Genomic DNA, 20410 nt, shown 5'->3' on the forward strand with positions numbered 1-20410 from the left:
CACTGTGACTAGACTAGATAATTCTTTTGCAATCTGTGTGGTTAGGTACTTGAAAAAGGCACCAGGCAAGGGCTTCTATATAACTGTTATGGTCATTTCAAGGTTGAAAGTTTTGCCAATGCGGATTGGGTTAGATCATCAAATGATAGAAAATACACTTCAGGATATTGTACTCTAGTTGGAGCCAATCTTGTTATATGGAAAAGTAAAAAACAAAATGTGATTGTAAAGTCCAATGCAGAAGTCGAATATAGAGTCATGGCACATGTAGTAAACAGGCTTCTATGGATTAAATCTTTTCTAGTAGAGTTGGGATTCCACAAATAATGCAGGATGAAACTTTATTGGGACAATCAAGTTGCGATCCACATTACCTCTAACCCAGTCTTCCATGAGAGAACTAAGTATATCAAGGTGGACTGTCAGTTTTTGAAAGAAAAATAGCAAGCAAAGATTATAAGTTTTGTCTCAACACATAGACAACTTGCTGATATTTTTACAAAGTCAGTTAACTCCAAGGTTCTCTCCACTGCATGTACCATGTTGGGGATATACGATGTCTTTTCACAACTAGCTTTAGGGGGAGTGTTAGAAGATATAGGCTAGCTTGGGTGTTATTATTGTAATTATTTATATTTTTTGTCTCTTCCTCACTCCTACTAGGGTGAAGGATATACTTATAATATTGATACTTTTATCCTTTATAAATAAAGTTTAAGGGGGAGGGTTTGGATGAGTTCCATAACCCTAATTCTTCCCCCACTCATCCTCTCCTCTCTTTCTCAGTTGTCCTCTCTCCTTCTCTCTTCTGATCCTCTTCTCTTCTTCTCTTTCTTTCTTCTCCTCTTCGTTCTCACAACCTTGAATACCTGATATTAATGGAGTCTTAAAAATAACACATTTAAATGATATTGTTTTGATTGATGACTTAAATGATATTATTTGTCTTTATTATAACATGAAGAACATGACTCTAAATACACAACATTAAGATATAATAAGAATAATGATGATGTCAACTATGATTCAATAAAATTTGATTACATTTTTATAGAAGATGACCCATTGGCTCCTTGAACTGTTTAGGTTCAAAAGCCATTTTTGGATGATGATTATAGATTTTTTTTTCTTTGGTTTTGATTACAGTTTGACACAAATAATGAAGAATAAAATGACAACATAGGGTATGAATCAAACAACACTAAGTCAAGTATTTTAGGAGGAAACCCTAGTGGAGGTTGTAGTGTTGAAGACAATAAAAACGTGGCTGATACAAATAAGGGAACATCAACTTGATGCCATAGATGCCAAGTAAGAGTCCCTTGAGGGTGGTCATGTTCATTATCAATCACAGGGAAAATGTAATTCTGGTGATACAGATACTATTATACCATTAAGTGAAGAGTCGACATACCAATCGGACAAGTGTATCCCTCAAGATCGGGCACCCTCTTTAAAAACTTGGCTTTAGTCATTAAACTATATGTCATTTATATATTTTCTAAAGGACATTACAGGTATAAATCCGCACACAAGGGATGGGGTTTTGTTTCCCACACCATCCTCGACCTGCAATGTGCAATGTAAAACCCATCCTTGAGTTTTTGGGGTCAGATCGGATCAAGTTCCCCTGCAAAACCGAAACCATGCCCACCCCTAATTATAAAGAACTCAAGAGAAGCAAAAGAAAAAAACCAAAGAACCAATTTAAAAAATATAATGCGAACTCAAATCAGTGTCTAGAACACATATTCACAGCCTCTTCAATGTTATGATACAAAAAGGACGAAATTCCATCAAATCTTTTTTCTGTTATGCTCTACTTCACTCTGCCACATCTAAGATAACAGCTATGAGCAAAAGCCACCCAAAAAAAGCAGCTGAAATTAACGATCTCACCTGAGATTTAACATCCTATTATTAAGAAAAGAATAACTCGGTTTTTGTATCAGCCTGCCCCTGCTGAAAAACAGACAAGTAAGCTAACTTAAACCACTCTTTTTGGATCCCTGGCTGCAGATAAATGTTCCTGCAAGGATGGATGGAATCAAAACGTCAGTGTTTCATGTATGAGAATTACAATGGAGGAATGTCTATAAAAAACATCATAGCGATCATACCGAGATGAAATCAAAGGCTTTTGTATCTTCTTTCTTGATGCTGCTTGCCGTAGTTGTAAGACTATGTGCTTGATTATTTGTGACATTGAAAATGTCAGGATGGGGCGAAGACATGCCTTCTAGATGGCCACCGGCAGATAGACTCAGCCCAGGATGCACTTGACCACTATGATTTCCCAGGTTCTGGAAATTGGACATGGTAGTCAGCAGCTGCTGCTGAGCCAAAAAGCTTCCCAGTATGTTATAGTTTACGGTCTGAGATCCAAAAGCTGGATCAAACATGACATTTGAAGGGATATTATACTGCATCGCACCCAAAGCAAATAGTGGGTTTCGCTGTGATGTATCAAGGTTGACACTTTGACTACTATGCAAACCAAAGGTAGAATGGGAAGATTGATTAGTTGGCCTTAAGAGATCAGTTTCAGAAAAGACACCAGCGAATGTCCCACTTTGTTGCTGCTGTAGTGGAGCTGAAGATGCATTAAGAGATAAACCAGCCATCAACTCATTCACATCATTTTTATTGGTTGCTTGTGATTCTGGGGTAAGATGTTTGGTGTTTGAACCAAGCACATCAAGCAATTCATGTTTGTAGTGGGAATTACTAGTAGGCATATTGGTAGTCATACCATCAGCCTGCTTACTCTTATCAACAATCAATCCAGAAAAGAGGTTGTCAACATCTTGTTCTCTGTCTTCAGTTGTGTGAAAAGAGACATCTGCAAAAGGATCATCCTTGCTCTCACTTGCATTAGTGGTAAAGTTGCCCCCAAATAAATTGTCCACCTCTGGTGCCACAGATGTTGTCAGGTCGCTCAGATCATTTATTTTTTCAGTAGTATTTCTGTCCACCCGATCATCTGGTTCACTTGTGTCTATCAGGTCAGGCATATCAATCCTGGTAGCTGCCTCAACTTTACCAGCTGATGGATTTTCATTCCTAGCAGAGGACAGCTCAACATTGAGAAGGCTCAGGACCTGATCATCAGATATCAGCAGATAACCACGTTACTTAAGTTTGACAGTGAATGCATTGCTTTAAGGGTGCAGGTGCATTCAAGCAAGCATCCAGATGCCTCTCCTGCATGTAGATGATCCAGACAAGAAGGATTCTAGACCCAAGTCACCTCACCCACAAAACAAGCCCAACAAGCATTTCTTCCAGTTCTATCATTTGGTAGATTGTATTAAAGTGTAGTGGTAATGGACAACAGGAAATAACCATTTATAACCTCTTTTATTTCCAAGACAGCCTTGTAGTTTTATCAGAAGGATAATAATAGAATATCAATGTAGAAAGGTTAGAAAGTCTTACATTGTAAAGAAGTTTTTTAGTTTAGTAAAGGCATGTTTCTTACATCTCACCTAAACTTAAAATCTTTCTAATAGATGCTCTTTATAATGGTCTTAACTCTTTACGCGCATGACACGCATGCTCCTTATATGGGTCCACACATAGTTGATGTGTCTTGCCCCTTTCGTCCGTGAACATTAAAATGAACCAAGGCACATGAATCAAATCTAAGGGTTTTTTTTTTTATATGAACAATCAAATGTAAGCTTTTTTTTAATGAACAATCAAATGTAACTTTTTCTTTATGAACAATCAAATCTAAGCTTTTTTATCCACACACTTAGTGGGCTCACAACGAGATCGCTTTTAATTCAAGGACAATCAACCACAACTTTATGTCTGCCTAAAGAGTGCTTCTGCTTCTCCATTCTCACATAGTGAACCGGATTATACCAATTTAACTAGAGATAGTTATTTTCAGGTGACACTTTGGGTAACATTTACAGCAGTGCAGAACTATATTTATGCAGTCAGCCATAAGGTTCGCCAGTAAGTAATTATTTAAGGACAAAAGAGCAATACATTGTTAATATAGTTGGAAAACCTTATAGCTGAAACCAAATAAGATGATACATACCTTGTTTGCTTTTTCCCTCAAAGACACCAGTGGAGTCTCTGAACATTCAAGTAAGGTATCTGGTTTTTCACTAAAAAAAGATGCTATAATAGAAAAATGTGCATCATCCTTTTTCTTCAGAATTGCATCAAGCACACACAGAGCCTTCATCCGTACCTGATAGAAACAATTTATGTTAGATCATTCAATTAAAGTCAACTATAATCCTTTTTTTATTCAAAGCAATCCAAAGCCCTCATACAACAAAGCTGATGAAAAATATTTACAGGGAACATCACCGAAAAGAAGGATATACAAAAAAAATAACTAGACGTCATCATAGAGGATATCACAGTCTAATGGTTGATAAACTCACCTGCCACATATGGGATTGGAGCTTCATCTCAAGTGCAAGACTTAAAGCGATTGCATCTACTTTCAGTGCCTCAGTGAGGAAAACCTGAAGGGCATCTCGAGTGGGTTGTAACCGTACACCACCAGATGTAACAATGGTATCTAACAGCCTCTCTTCACGGCTCTTGCCTCCAGAATGACTAGGCCCTGATTCACCATTAGTCGTTTCTTGTGTAATTGGCCTCAAGTCCTGTCCCCACGGTCCACTGGCTATGTTCACAGTTAGCGAGGAAGAGTCCCAGGTTCCTCGAGAATGCTCTTCTCTTTCGTATCTACCAGGCCTATCCATTTCCTTTGTCAGTGATCTTCGAAGATTTGGACTCTGGTAACTCCCAGCGTCATTTTTCCTCAGAGAATGAGCTGAAGTAATGGTACTTAATCCCTGCCTTAGAGAAGCACTACCAAGACCAACCACCTCGCTGAGAAATGATTTTTTATCTTCCGTTGGCATCTCAAAATTTGTGTTCCCAAATCCCTTAATACGCTTATTGATATCTTCCGTAGCTGCAGGCTTGTTGTCTTCTGAAGCAAAGACTGCAATGACCGCCTCATGTGCAGTGTCCCGGACAGCCTTATTAAGAGCATCCCCTTTCAAGGGATCCGAGTGGCCCTTGTAATGAAACAATTGCCTTATTGCTGTTGAATGTCGTTGCATCTCCCTCCTGTACTCAACACCAGATTTCCCCACCGAGTATTTGATCAGCCTCAGTACCTACATAAGTATAAATCAGCATAACAATTACTAGTAGGTAAATAGCTCAATTAACTGAATGATACATTACAAAAAAGAAAGAAAGATCATCACTAAAAAAAATGACTTTGACATCCTTTTTCAATAAAAAAATAATCTTCAAGAATACTTTGACCGCACTGCAAATACATAAAAAAATGAAAATGTACAGTTTATTTCAATTCAAAAACCAGTTCTAATTAAAAAGAAATGATACCCAAAGCATTACTTTAGAAGAATCAGCTGTACCTTTTGTTTGACAATAGGGCTCTTGTGATCAAGTCTTTTCAATATAAATTCAGAAACCTCCTTTACAATACTGACATGTGAAGTCCTGAGAAGCTCACAGATCTCCTCCAGTTTGTAAACAGGAGCTACCTTATCTTCATCCAAAGTTACACCATCAATCATCCGAGATCTCCAGTATGACTCAACAGCTCGCCTGCTAGAGTCCATGTCTTTCAAAAAAAATTGGCCCCCTGGCTTGTATCCTACAAACAAAGACCTCCACTTAAAAAACTAACTCTTTCAATCAAGACTGCATGAAAATCAATCAGAGGGACAAGTGTTATCTAAATTACAAAGACAAGGTCATTCCCTCAATCTTTGAAAACAGTTAAGGGAAATCAGATATCGAATATGAATATAGAAGCAAGTTTAGAGATGAAAATTTATAGGTGGTGGTGCATACCATTCTTAATTGGTGGGGCAATTTGTCCAAATTAAAAATTCTCTTGCCATAAGTAATGCATGAAAGTCAATGCAAAATCTGTGGTCCCCCAGCTTGTAACCAGCAACATGAAGGCCTCCAAATTAAAAGTTAACTCTAGCAACAGGGAATGCATGAAAACCAACCAAAGGGAGGAGTTTTCATTAATACAAGAACAGTCATTCCCTCAATCTTTGAATCCAGTTAGGAGATCAGTAATTTGTTTTGAGCCTAGTACCAAAGCTTAAAGAGAAAATAGTATTCTATAACCAGAACAGTAATCCCACCTGAAACCACCAGAGAACAACCTGATGTGTAACCTCACTTGAAACCACCAGAGAATGGAATTGATCTTTTGAGATGGAAATTATTAGTTTTCAAGGGAGCAGAGCATCAGATGTATTCTTCAAGGGATACAAGGAGTGGAAGATCTAGAATAGAGATAGTCTGATCCACAAAAAAATATACTGCTGATAAATCGACTAAGACAGTTAGCTGTAGTCCATATGCACAAGGATGCATACATAACGAGCTACAGCATTCCAATATTTATTTAAACCAAATTTAATGTCTACTAATTCAGGTTGTCAATAACATCCACTTACCAAAATGCCCCAAGCTTGCAATAGCAGATCAATGGTGCTTTTGTTCTTCATGAACGGTGACAGGAAACAGAAAAAAATACACACACACACACACACACACAAAGAAGAAATAAAGGAAGGATAATATAGGCCAAGCTTCCTTTATATAGAAAATTATCATTTTCAATATTCCTTTACTTCAATCTATTATGCAACTGCAAAACTAATTCCTTACTGGGTAATGATTGAAAATAAAGAACTGAAGTGAGTGTTTTTTTCTCTTTTTTATATTTGCATTTGCATATTTCTGATGCTTTTTTTCTCAACTTCAATGAAACTTAAGCCCTAGTAGCAGCTTTAGCCACTACTTAACAATCTCTCAGAAACTATCAACCTAAAAAGTAATAAATAAGAGTAACGAATTAAAAACCTTTTAAAAATCAAATACCAAGAACTATGACCATCCCCATTTTCATAAGAGGGTCCGTCCAACCCTAGTTTGTCAACCATGCAAAGCGATCCTGTGGTATTTGCCTTCACAACAGCCATCCGCCCCATTGGCGTTTTCTTTCCTGCATGTTCTATTTTATGACCCAGTTGCTTGCCGGCATAGGCTTAGGATACCCAAGAATTACAAGGGCAACAGCGTAGTTCTTCAACTTCCAAAACTTCACTTATTGGCCTAGTAGATCTTAGCGTTCTAATTAGATGAATAACAGAGAAAATATTTACACATCCATTCTGGTCACCAGATATTACCTAGTTCCAACATTTGCAGAAGATCCAAACCGTAATAACATGGTGGATACTCAAACAAGGAACGACAGTCTAAAATAGATGGAGAGCCCATTCTCGGTGCTCAGCCAAGGATTCCCCTTGGATTCCTCAGAGAGAAAATTCAAACAAAAATTAAACAGGAAATCAAAAAGAAATAATCAGGATTATAATTATATTGTTCGAGAAACCTACAAACAGAACTCACTTTCTCAGATCGGACCTATCAACAAGCTTGAGCGTGTCCTGCCAGAGACAGATGAACTGTAGAAGCTCGATTGCTTCGAATTGGAGGCTGCCGATGCCCGAAATGGAAATTTTGGCTGGAGAGAGATGCCTGGTGGTGAATATACAATCGATGAAGAAGCCTAATTACAGACGCAATCGTGGGGGCAAGTAGCAAAAGAAAATGAAAGAGAAGGTGGGTCGGTGGAGAGAGAACGAAGACAGGACGCTCGAATCTTCCTACCTCCCCTCTTCCTTCTGTCTGTATGTGGAGAAAGGGAGATCAGAGCGCAAGGTAACATAATTTCCTACTGTGAAGCAAATATTATCTGGTTTCCTAGTCGGAAGGGGAACAACGAGAGTATTTTCATTTGCCTACTTCCTCATAAATCCCGTCGTCAGAGAATAACCACTCGTTTCGTCCCTGTCAATATATTTTCCATGACAACTAAAATTTACTAGCTCTGGCAGTCGTTCTTTTTCTTTATCCAATATATTAGTCATTTAAATTACGAAAATATTATGATTTTTAAATAAAATAAAAATAAAAAATTTGTTCATCTGCCCTTGTACAAAGAAAGTGGAAGCTCCTCCTTTCTCCCCTCATGGCACTTAAAACAGGGGAGGAGAGGGGGAGGAGGGGTTGTTGCTCATCCTTTTCATAACAATGGCAAGAGAGGGACTTTTAGCCCACTTTGCTATCCCCTTGTTTTAAAAAGGTAGTGTACACCCCCCTTCCTCTTCAGCACTCTATGGAACTACTACACAGTGTTGGCCCAAATAGCTTCTAATGAGGACGGTTAATTGAGTATTTCAAATTTAGAACTATGTAATGCTAGTAAATAAAAGATCATACAAATACGTGATTTCAATACAATATAAACATTCATACACCATAACACAGGGAGAATTTTTGTTATCAATGTTCCCCTAGTAGTATTCAAAGTCCAAGAACCCTTGCATGGGAAATTCCATTATTTTTAAGCTCTCATAGCTGAAATTTACACAAAGATTTTGGCTCTTTTTAAGCCACGTGTACCTCAATACACGTTTTTTAAAATCACAATCTCCCCAACATATTGGAAAGATTCTAACTCTAGTTGGACCTTTCTATCTAGATTGAATAAGTTCTAGATGAACCTTTCACAAAGTAAAATTAAAGAAAGGTAAAAACTTACACCTTTGACTTGGAGAGTTCATTCTCATTGAGAGATCCAAGCTTCCACTTCTTTAGTAGCACAATGTGGTGTGAGTGAGTTTGAAACACTTTTTAGAAGTTTTTTCAAGTTTGAGGATAAAGCTCAAAGGTGCTAATAAATGCTCATTAACTTTTCAATGCACAGTTTGGTGGGGCTATTAATAACTTTCCCAAACCAAACTAGTTATTTTTTGCCCGTTTGCAAAAATTAGACCTTTGATTGATTGATCATTGTAAAGTGATTGATTGATTAATCAATTATAATGGTTCTTTTTGTGTGAAGATGTGACTTATTAATCGATAGACTGATTAATCAATATGTTCTTGTTGGTCCTGAAAAGTTAAGTTGATCAATCATCCCTTGGTAATGATCATTACTTGGGGATGATCGATCAATTAGAATTCCTTCTGGCTATGCAATGCAAGTATGATCGATCAATGAACTTCCTCTGATCGATCATCTTTTAAGTCCCCGACTGGCAAGATTTTGTTTGCTAGTTCAATCTTGTGGGATGATCGATCATTCCATATAAATTTCACTTGCCTGGATAATATTGATAGATGAATCCAAGTGAGATGATCGATCATGCATTATAACATGATATGGCCAAGTTTTGGATGATCGACCATGCTTTAACTTGATCGATCAATCCAATTGGGATGATCGAATAACTTTAATTTGACACACACAAAAAAACGTTCTTGATTCTTTTATAACCTCTTGATTCTATTTATTCAGTAGCATGACCTTTGATTCTTCAATTGTTAATATCTCCTTAAATATAGATCTGATTGATATAAAAGTTTATCCTTTTGAAACTAGACTTCAATATCTTTCATCCTAATATAACTTCCCTTCATAAAATATACTTCTCTTTAGATAAATAATCTAATATATTTTTTACTCTATAATATAGCCAAATTGAGTAATCTGGTTTCTTTGGCCAACATCATCATTGACTCTTTCAAAATTGATATCTCCCTCCAGAAAACTCAGATTGAGAATTGGTTGAATAGGTAAAAAAATATACTTACATATTTTATATATATATAATTCTCCATATAAAATTTTGTTCTTGATAGTATAAAATGCCTCGAAAGCTTAAGTTTTTTGCTACTGCTCGAACCTCACTTGCAGTTTCACCTTTTCTGCTTCAAATATCGATTTCTTTTTGTAGGAAACTCCAATTGCCAAAATTAATTTTGCGTTAGAAATTAGACTTGAAGATATTTCTGTCAATATAAAATTTTCAATATGAAAGGCTCATTATGGAGGTTCAAATGCCAAGAACACAGCAAGTATTAGGACAAGAAAGAGAGAGAAAATATAGAATATGAACCTAAACTACTAGAGATGATAGATAAAAAGGATCACAATATCTTTGTGGGTTGACAGAGTCAACTAGCAGAACCTGCTCTGATACCATATAGAATTTTTGAAAAAATAAATTCATTAACTTATTGTAATTTGACTACACGAGCCCCTATTTATAATAAATGAAAGTAGTAGAATCCAATTACAATTAAATTGCCCTTATCTCGATTACACCTAATGTCTAACACTTAAAGATAAGTCCTAGTATAATTAAACAATTGAACATAACTAAAACACCTTTTAACTGAAACTCTTCTGTGAGACTTCTTTCCAAAATAATTTTTGCTTTGTAAGACTTCTTATTGTGAGGGTCATGTAAAACTCTTCCATATCAACTCTTCAACACATAACATTTTTTTAGTTAAGTTGAAGCAACCATTTGGCTAATTGTTCAACAGAAGGTTGGACAAATGCCAACAAAGTAATCTAGCAAACGTTAACTATTTGAACTGATAGTGAGCTTTTGAACAACTATTGTTGAACTATTGAGAATTGCCCTTTTGTCTTCCCACTCAGTCTCAAAAGCAGAGATACTTCAAGAAATCGCTTCTCAAGACTTTGACAAAGGGAGAAGCAAGGAGAAATGAAGAGGTCTCCAATGGCAATGGTATTCAAATGAATTCAGACCCTGGCCTAAACTATGTAAATTTGCCACCTTTTGATTATGGGTTTCAACCCAACCAAAGGCCATTTAATAGGTAAGAATTCCTCTCGCCCTTGTGTGTCAATGAGTACTTTACTCATATCTACCTAGATGAGATGGGAAAGAGGAATATTCTTCTTTATGTTGCCCCTATATACTGGCCTAATTAAGATTGTCCCTATATACTAGCCTAATTAAAGTTGTCCCTAAGCTTAGAGAAGTTTTCCACATAAAACAATGCTCTAAACTATATAGGTTCAAAGAATATCTTCAGTGTGAAGATGTGGTTTTTTTTTTTCTTATGCAAACATGTGGATAGAAAATGCTCAAGACCCAACCCTAAGGACCATTTGCTCAATTGTGTTAGGACTCAAGGTAAAACTAAATGCCTCTATCCTAAATATAGTTATGGGTATTACTTATGAAGGAGATTAATGGATGTCATTCTCAAGTATGGAACAAAAAGTGCTCATAAAAGAAGTTTTGAAGGAATTATGGGACAATACCTTTGATGCCAACCAACTAACCTAGAAATCAAAATTCTATTATAGATGTCATATATTGTTGTAGAAATAGGAAAGACATACATAGTATTTAGATGGATCTTGACACCCTTCTTGAAGGGTCAAGGTATTGAGATTTATGATAAATCAAAAAAATTATTTGGATTTAAACCATCTATGGCCTTGAATGTATTAGAGGGATAAGGAAGGAAGACTAGAAAAGAAGTTGAAAAATAAAAGGTGCATGAAACTAGGCTAGCAGCACTCTCGAAGTAAAAGGAAGACAAACCCAAAATTCCAAACAACTCCAAACTTTTGCAACAGACTTATATACACATATAGATGAAAGAATGAAAGGATGAGAAGAAACTATGAAGCTAATTGGAATAAAACTGGCATGGGTGTATGATGCATTGACTCAATTTTTTAGTCAAATGAGCAATAACAATGAAGTGGAATCGGAGAATAAAGAAGAATCAAAAAGTGACTCCTCAAGCACTGGTGGAAATGTGAGCTCCAACATGCCAGAACCAATACGAACTCTTGAATTTATAAAGGTTGAAGATGATGATTCTTCATCAAAGCAAGCAAGGAAGAAGATTTTGCGCCGGTTGAGAACAAGATAAGGCAATGGAAGTAGATTGAAAAATAGCTTAGGCAAGTCCTTGTTTTACTCTGTTTTTCTCATTTTTTGGTGTAATGTTTAGTCATCCCCAAAACACATGATGAGACTCATTGTGATGTAATGAATACTTCTCTTAAAACCACATTTTGAAATCTATATGTGCCTTCATGACTTATGCGTTTTGATCATGACCATGTTTGTTTTGCTACCTTGTGACTGTGACAAATTAGCACAATGTATGTTGATGTTAAGAGAATGGGAAAGGAGAATGAATGAAAAAAATGAGAAAGTGATAAAACTTTGAAATAACTAACACTCATTTGAAACCAATAGAATTAAAAAGAAGCCTCATAAGGAGCTTGAAAGATTGGCTCGAAAAGGATGAAGAATGGCCAGAATTAAGCATTTAATGCAAGCCATGGAGATAAGATCAAGTGAAGTGGAAAAGGAGCAAGATGAAAAGAGAGAGGTTGTAAAAACAAATGTAGGTGGTATCAAAAGAAAAGAACTAAAAAAAATAGATAAAGAGAAGCTTAGAGTGAAGAGGAAGCATATATGAAGGAGAAGATGTAGCCTAAAAGAAGAACATACACCCTAGATAAAGGATAGTGATAGAAGCTACCAAGTACGTTGAGAATTACCTTCTACGGAACCGCCTAGTTGCTTTAGATGAGATTTTGAACTTATGAGACTTGAAACAATGTTAGGAATCAAGATTCGTCAAAAGTGGGTTGTCCTCTTGTTGTCATTTTATTTGCAATTCACTTATAATTACTAGCATGAAGAAAGAATATGGGAGAGTGGAATAATGAAAGGGGAGATATAATCGAATGATGACAGTGGGAGCATACTTATAGTCCCTATTATATTTTTTGATGATGTCAAAGAGGGAAATATTTATAAGAGGGCATATAAAAATCTCAAGTAAAATCAATTAAGAGTTGACAGCCCAATTAAAATTAAGAATCAAACTCAAGAGAAGTTGAAAAAAAAATTCTTGGGGAATTTTTCTAAAATCATACATGCATATACACTTATCTTCACTCAAATTTATATAAGATTTTGAGTGTTACACATCATAAAAAGGAGGGATAATGTTGGTCTTAATATCCCAATTAAAGTAATTTTGATAATAATAAATACAATCAACTAATGTTGTACTTCAAGTAAGATTTAACAACACAAAAAGTCCTAAAGTGAGTTCCTGCATCACAACAATTCAACCGGCCAAGAAGTGTTCCAATGGCCCATAAGGGTACAAGCAACTCAAGCTAGTAATAAATGCAATCTAAATAGTCTACAATGTGAATACGATCACACGAGAGAGAAGGCTCTTAGGAAGCAACCATCCTAGCCAAAGTTCTAATGACTAGAAGGACGCTTAGTACAGAAAGCAACGCAAAACCAATTGTTTAAACAATGTAAAGACAATTGTTTAATTGATCAAGAGAGAAAGCTCTCATCAAAATACGATATGCCCACTCATTCAAATGTCCAACCTAGAATAGGCTAGAAGAGAACAAAAGAAAACAAGGCATTGGCAAGCACACTATTAAACTAGACACAAATCATTAGAATGGATAGGAGAGAGAATAGTCATTATGAGGAAATGTTCAACCAAGTGTTCAAACGACCAATTCAAAATAGTAGAGCGAATCAAGAAGTGGAAAAGGTCGATTCAAGAAAACCATTAAAATGACCCCCATGTGCACGAATGAAGCAACCCAATGTAGTTGCAACAAGAGATTCAAGGTTACTATTCAACTAAGATAGGTACTCAAAATTTATAAGTGGACTATGTATATGATTAGCAGTTTATAAAGAAAATTTTGATTATTTCATAATTTTTACTCAATATTTCATCATTTCGATTAGCTCAATGATTCAATTTCTAAATGTTAAATTTTTTTTATTGAATTAGTTTTCACCCCAAAACTTTGAACACTCAACTTCTAAGGCAAAAACAATCATTCCCAAATGTTCTTACACTTAGAAATCAAAATTGGACGTTGAATTTGGGTTTTAAAAAAAAGTTCCCCAATAAGCTAACTATTTTTGTTTCATTACTTTGGAATGTTTGCTTGCATACCAGTATTATTGCTAGACTCGTTGCACTTTTACTTTAAAATCAAGTTATTTATTCTAGTAAGTTGATTTGAAATGAAACTTGTATTGTTTTAAAGAATTGTGGCTGAATTCTTGAAATCTAAGTATCTACATGTATGCATTTTGAAAAAAATTGATTATATTTGGTTAAATATATTTGAACTAGAGATCTCCTAAATGATTTGATAAATGGAGAAAAATGGGTTTTTTTGGAAGATTTACAATGGTGTGATCCTTTGGAAAATCTAACTTGATATTTATGCATATACTACTTTCATACTATTGCAAGGTTGGGAAAATAAAGAGTTGAGAAGTGTTTTCACATAAAATTGGCCGAATTGGTAGGGTTTTGACAGCATTTGAGCTGAAGAGAGAAATGGTTGAAAAATGGCTAGTTGAGGATGAACATACTTTGCTACACATGTGGCACAAAAAAAAAAATTATGAAAAAATTAAAGTTGTTGGATGAGATGTGCATGATAGGTCTTGCACCTAAGTATGTTACACATACTAGTCCAATTGACAAATTTATAAAAGGAGATGTAGAACAAGCTTTTGGACTGAGCAATATGATGGCAAAACGTGGAATTCGGCCACAATATGTCAGAGCTAGGTGGTTTTGTCCACCACTGATAGGTTAGATACTTGGTTTTCCGCACTTAACAGACCGGTCTTTTGGGTTGTATTGGTTAGGTGTTTGATACAATATACTAATCCGCGGTGCTTGAAAGATGGGAAAGATGGATAAAGCACTAGATCATTTGCATGAAAAGGTCTACATTGGTTGCAAACCTGGTGTCTTTACTGAGCATGATACAAGAGAATGATTTAGATAAAGCATATAAGCTAATTTGAAGATGAAAAAGACAAATATTTCTCCAAATATGGTAGGTTAGAGTGTTATATTGAATGGGTTATGCTGCAGTGGAGACCTGGATTGGGCAAGTAGTGTTCTAGAAGAAATGGTCATGTGTGGTTGGAAAGGTAACATTAGAGAGGGTGGAGTTGATGAGGCTTGTGAACTCTTCAAGAGAATCAGCAGGAAAGGAGTCACTCCTGATGTCATTTGTTTATCCAGATATTTGGCCTTTGCAAAGCAGGAAACATGAAAGAAGCAATATCGTATCTATTAGAGATGATAAGGAGAAGACTGTTTCCTAATTCTGTTACATATGGAATAGTTTTTTACAAAGAGGTTCCTAGGCTAGAGATTCCGAATAACACGTACCCCGAAATCTTAAACCTGATGTCAAGTAGATCACCATCTATGCGACTCTTATCAGATTTGGATTTTGCTCCATGTCTCCAGTTTCATATCAGATTTTCATTATACCCTTTAGCTCTTGTCAGTGCACGTTGAGGGAAGGTGAAAATGAAATTGAATTTCACATTTTTTAAGCCCAAAAGTGTTTAAAATGAGTGAAAGTGAAATCTGAGTGAGGCCTCCCGTCTCCTGCTTTCACTTGCTCTCGACTCCTTCCTCTCACCCTAGATTTTTCTCTCCTCTCTTGTCGTGCTTCCTACCCTTCTCCTTTCGCCTGTCGACGCTCGCGCTACTCCCCTGCCGCCGGTTGGCCTCGCTATGCGTCTCAACCGCCCTCTCTTCCTCTCAACGACCTGTCTTTGTCTCCATTTCTCTCTGCCACAATTTCTCTTTTCTCTGGCCGCCATCTTTCAGCCTTCTTCTCCTATTTCCTTCTTTTTGATTCTCAGTTTTTGTTTCTGTCACCACCCCCTCTCACGAGCCCTATCATTTTCATTGTCTTGCCACGCCCTCTCTCAAACCCGAAGCCATATTCGACTTCTCAGTCAGTCGAATTTCAGAAGCTTTTCACATATGACCAATGTAATCCCGACTCCGTAAAAAAAATTAGGGTTTCTTTTAGTAGTTCGAAATGTAATTTGAATTAGTATTACTAAAGATCAGTTCAATCAAATTGAACTGATCTTTGTATTTAATTTATTGTATTGAAATTCTGTATTTTAATTAATTTATAATTTTTTATTAATCGAATGTTGTATTTTATTCCTGCAAATTTAATTGATTATTCGATATCTAGGATGATTTTTTTCTAATGATTGATTTATTGAAGTTGATTTTTATTTTTAACAGAAATTACAATCTAGTGTCTTTAGGGCCTAACCCCCTCCCACCAAGTTCGAATCTAAATATGTTCAAGTTTTAACTGATCTCAATACTTTGAACTCCACCTGCGTAAACATTTTAACTATTTGAATTCAAGTTTTAAGTTCAAGATTTAACCTATATTTAAAATTATAAAAATTATAAATTATAAATAAATAAATAAATAACATTAAAATAAACTTAATACTTTTGAACTACAAACTAATCAGAGAACATACTGATGTATTATTACCAAGACTTAGCCCAAGATTTTGCAATAAAACATATTCAACTTAATACCTAAAAGAAAACCTAAAAGAAAGAGCAAATATTTTCATCAATAATATTTATTTTATTTAAATACTAAATATTTATTAACACACAATAACGTTAAATATTGAGGGACCAAAAAGACTAAATTTTAATGTTTAAAATGACTAAGAATAACTATCAACCAATTAAAGAAATAATTGTTGAGAATAATTAAATTAAAAAATCAACTCAAAAACTAACTCCCAACTTAGAAAATCTTAAACTTAGCTTATTATATTTAAACAAGTTTAAGTTGGAACCGAATTCAAATAAAAACTGAATTAACCAAACTATTACCAAACTATTTTTGAACCGGTTTGGCTGGGTGTCACCCTTTAATACATGTTTTACCAACCTTTCCGAAGAATCACATCTTGCCTCTCCTGGTCTCTCCGGTCTTCTGAATCTCTCCAGTCTTCTTTCAGAAGACAAATAAAAAACATAATTAGCTTGCGAAGAAAGGCAGTAAACCTCCTTTAATTTCCTCCGCATAATGTTGTTGTTGTTTCAGGAAGAGTTAGAACGCGATGCTTGGAATTTCTCGTGCCCTCCATTAATCCCTCCAAATTCTTGAACCTCTCCATACGATTGGGTTCACTTTTTCCTCTCCTCCGCCAATTTCTCGTGCCCTCCATTAATGCTTCCAAATTCTTGTTCAATGCACCGTGTTGTGTAAAACTCTCCAAACGATTGGGTTGACACAGTTTACCAACAAATTCTCATCATAAACAACTAAATGATTACATCACATGATGAATTTTGAGTCCTTCGTACCAACTATTACAGACGCGAGCTCTTCGCCAGCTTCCTGTATTGGAGAAGTGACGAACAGAAAATGCATCAAGAGTTTAAAGTTATCATTCCATTTTTTCATAATTCGAAAAAAAAATTAATAAGTCCACGTGACAGTTTCATCTATAGGAGGTATAAAAAATTGTTGCACAAGAGTGTCCAAAGTCCAAATAGATTACAATTAAAAATACAAGATTATTTATTTACTAAATGGCATTTTTTAGTGACACTACCGTTCGAAGAGTCGCTTAAAAAATAACAGGCTCAGGAATTTATCTCAAAATATTCAATTATTTGTAATAGAAAAATGTTTCTTTAACCTCTTTTGAGCAATCAAAACAATTCAGTTAGTAATCCAAACTGCCTTGCACTTGTTTTACAAGGTGGACCTTGGTGGATTCGAACCACCATCCTCCCACAGAGTTGCTCTCCTAAGCAACGATGGAGAGTGCTCTACCCATTTTGAGCTAAAAGATCCTTCGCGATTGATTCCTTCTACAATCTAATGAGCAATTAAAATCTTCTTTCTAAGAAAGAATTTTAGTTGGCCATCAAAAACGAAAATTCCATCATACAAACCAAAAGTACAGCAATCAAAGCAAGCAGAAAATCCACAATCAAAATTGCAGCAGGGGTTTTTAACAGGAACAAACTGGCATAAATACCACTTTAATAGCTATATCAGCACCCACTTTGTTACGTCAATCTACTTTATTTCAGAAACTGAATAGTAGAACCATCAAGGCGGCGTCAACTACAATATATAATCTTGCATACAAATTCCAAATCATCCCGTACCTCAGTCAATTCGCGGCAGGAAAGTTCTCGTCTCGTATATAGGTCGCGCACACTGCGGAGTTCTCCTGTGCCTCCCGACCAGTTTCGAGTCGACTCGCGGCAAGTTGAAGATTTCTGAACAGAATCCTCCCCCCGACCAGCTCCAACGGTTTCTCCCGCAACTTCACCCAAAGGATCAACGGCCCCACTAAATTTCCCAAGAGATGCAAAAGCTTAAAGACCAGACCTCATTTACAATGAGAGAAGCGTTCCTTAACATACTTGATGTTCAAAATCAAACAAAAAAACACCAAAATTCACAAGGACGTCTGTTTGGAGATTTCCAATGATTGGATTTAAACCAAAATCGCAAAACAAAACAACTTTAACGATCTCTAAAATATGGAAAGAACTTCGACAAGAATCCTATTCACGATGATTACATAAACGTGAACACGCTCAATAATACACCTGGCTGCGGATTAGTCGCTTGCTTTTGCCAAGTACTGTGCAAATATTGAAGATACGTTGTGTCATGTTAGTAAAGTATTGGCGTTCAAAAGCTTGACGTAACTACCAGTTACAGGATAAATGAAATTAGAGATAATCAGACGAATAATCGATCTACAAACTGATATTAGAAAATTAAAAATTGGAAAATTATATTTTGGTGACAAGATCTAAACAAATTATGAAGTACCAAGAACTGGACTTGTTCACCTCCGGTTCCAGTGAGATTTCTACTAGTAAAGAAAAATATACGCTTCAATCTTTGAAAAAGAATAGATTTATAGATTATTCTGTTGCCTATTAGAAAAAATATTTGAATATAAATACGTTTACCTCAGTGGAAGAGCCTTTGGAGTGTCGCCGTTGTGCAACGAGGAGATGAAGCGGAAAATCGAAGCAGAAAAGCAAGACGCAGACACCAGAGAGAGGAGACCCCAGGCCAAACCACCCGTACGATCTCCCCTCAAAACCAAAAAATAATAATTTTATTAGGGCTTGTGACCTGCCATGCGAGCGCACCCAACATGGCAAAGGTCAGGATGACATAAATGTCATAACCCATCCTTACAGGTTATTCGCGACCTCTGCGTACACATCTTGCTCCGCTGCAACAACGACACAAACGTCACATCTTCGCTTGTTTGCAAAGCAAACCTAACGTTCACATACGTCAGACGAAGATTTTTTCCGCAGGTACATGCCGTCAAGATGAGAAACGCATAGATGCGTGACCTCAAGCATACTCAATAAGCAGACCCGATCTACAGATCCATACTCCATCATCAGGACGCTAACAGGTGCTTCAACAAGAAGATCCGATCTGAATATCCGTAGCTCATCAACGACGCCGACAGATGCTCCAAGAATCCACTTCACCGACGACGAAAGGATCTAAATAGAAGCCTGAAACAGAACGAAATACGCAACACCGATAAAAAAAAAGCGAATAATACGCTATTCAGATTAGTAGCTCTAAAAAAAACATTCTTTAGAAATTATAAATCACAAAGAAAACAAACAAAATAAGCCGCGGAATTAAGAGAAACAAGAAGAACAGGTCGAAAGTCGAAATCCTGACAATAAGATTTTTAAAAAACGAAAAAGAGCTTAAAAGCAATCAGGTATGAGGAATATATAAAACAACCTCGCAATATTGCAGATCTGAAACAAATCAACAGACATTTTCTGAGAACTCGCAAATTTAAGAAGATAAATCAAAATCAAAGTAAACGCAAAGAAGAAAGATGAAAAACAGATCTTGATCTATTAAATAAGAAAAACATACCACATAGCAGATCACGGGGAAACCGAAAACAAAAAGATAAGATCAGAAGGGGAAAACGAAGAACTAGATCTGAAACAAAGCACGAAAAATAGATCACCTATGTCTAGAAGGAAGAAAATTAATTAACATTTGGAGGCAGGAGCAGTATTTATAGAAAACCTAGCTGCCGCTCAACGGTCTAGATGGAGTAGGAGTATATAACGATTAACGGCTGAAAAAACGCCAGGAGAGCCCTTACTTGCTTTTTCCTCCTAAAGGCTGTTAGGTGGAATCAACGGCTAGCGTTAGATCGGCATCTCTAGAATAGCACTTTCTAGAATTTGGAGAGAGAGAAAGACAAAGACAGGTGCGGCAGTATGGCTTCAAACCGAGCTGGCTCGCTTAGGTATATCTGAATCTCCCGTTAAATTAACAAGTTCGAACTCAACCAAATCAAGGTTATGTTCGAAGCCGGCTTGTTATTTTTATGAATGGCACGGGATTCGGGGGATTTAGAGAATTCTAAGACCGGAGCGCGGAGCGGAGCAGGAATGGGAGCGAGAAGAGGGGGGGAAAAATCTTCCTCCCCTATCACTGTCGAGCCCCTCCAGCCGCTATTGTGGTTGCCTTTATCGTCATCGACCACTGCCTCGCCAGTTGCCATCTGGCTTTCAGTCACTGCCAATTACGTGGAAGCCACTCAATTTCCTC

General features: G+C 36.3%; 1 protein-coding gene and 1 long non-coding RNA gene across 4 annotated transcripts; both read right to left on the minus strand.

Annotated features, from left to right (window-relative positions):
* Window positions 1-1271: 1271 nt before the first annotated feature.
* Window positions 1272-7849, minus strand: LOC137951921 (protein MODIFIED TRANSPORT TO THE VACUOLE 1-like). Of its 3 annotated transcripts, XR_011112174.1 has the most exons (7): window positions 7453-7849; window positions 5427-5668; window positions 4410-5159; window positions 4055-4210; window positions 2121-3101; window positions 1900-2029; window positions 1272-1630 (listed from the first exon to the last, which is right to left on the minus strand). XR_011112174.1 is itself a non-coding variant. In XM_068798909.1 (6 exons), the coding sequence occupies exons 2-6, from the start codon at window positions 5631-5633 to the stop codon at window positions 1988-1990; spliced, it is 2136 nt and encodes a 711-aa protein (XP_068655010.1). In that variant the 5' UTR covers window positions 5634-5668; window positions 7453-7849; the 3' UTR covers window positions 1684-1987. The 3 variants fall into 3 exon arrangements, 1 of the variants encoding a protein (XP_068655010.1); XR_011112175.1 differs by lacking the exon at window positions 7453-7849 and having other exon boundaries at window positions 4410-5109; window positions 5427-5490; XM_068798909.1 differs by lacking the exon at window positions 1272-1630 and having other exon boundaries at window positions 1684-2029.
* Window positions 7850-16562: 8713 nt separating this feature from the next.
* Window positions 16563-19833, minus strand: LOC137952008 (uncharacterized). Its single transcript, XR_011112182.1, has 3 exons — window positions 19721-19833; window positions 17947-19338; window positions 16563-17164 (listed from the first exon to the last, which is right to left on the minus strand). It is a non-coding gene; the product is annotated as an uncharacterized lncRNA (long non-coding RNA).
* Between the last annotated feature and the right edge of the window lie 577 nt (window positions 19834-20410).

The sequence above is a fragment of the Aristolochia californica genome, unplaced genomic scaffold (genome assembly GCF_029961685.1).
Source record: "Aristolochia californica isolate CCGP_79_NKW_82.1479 unplaced genomic scaffold, dmAriCali1.0.hap1 SCAF_15, whole genome shotgun sequence".
In the NCBI taxonomy this organism is placed as follows: Eukaryota; Viridiplantae; Streptophyta; class Magnoliopsida; order Piperales; family Aristolochiaceae; genus Aristolochia; species Aristolochia californica.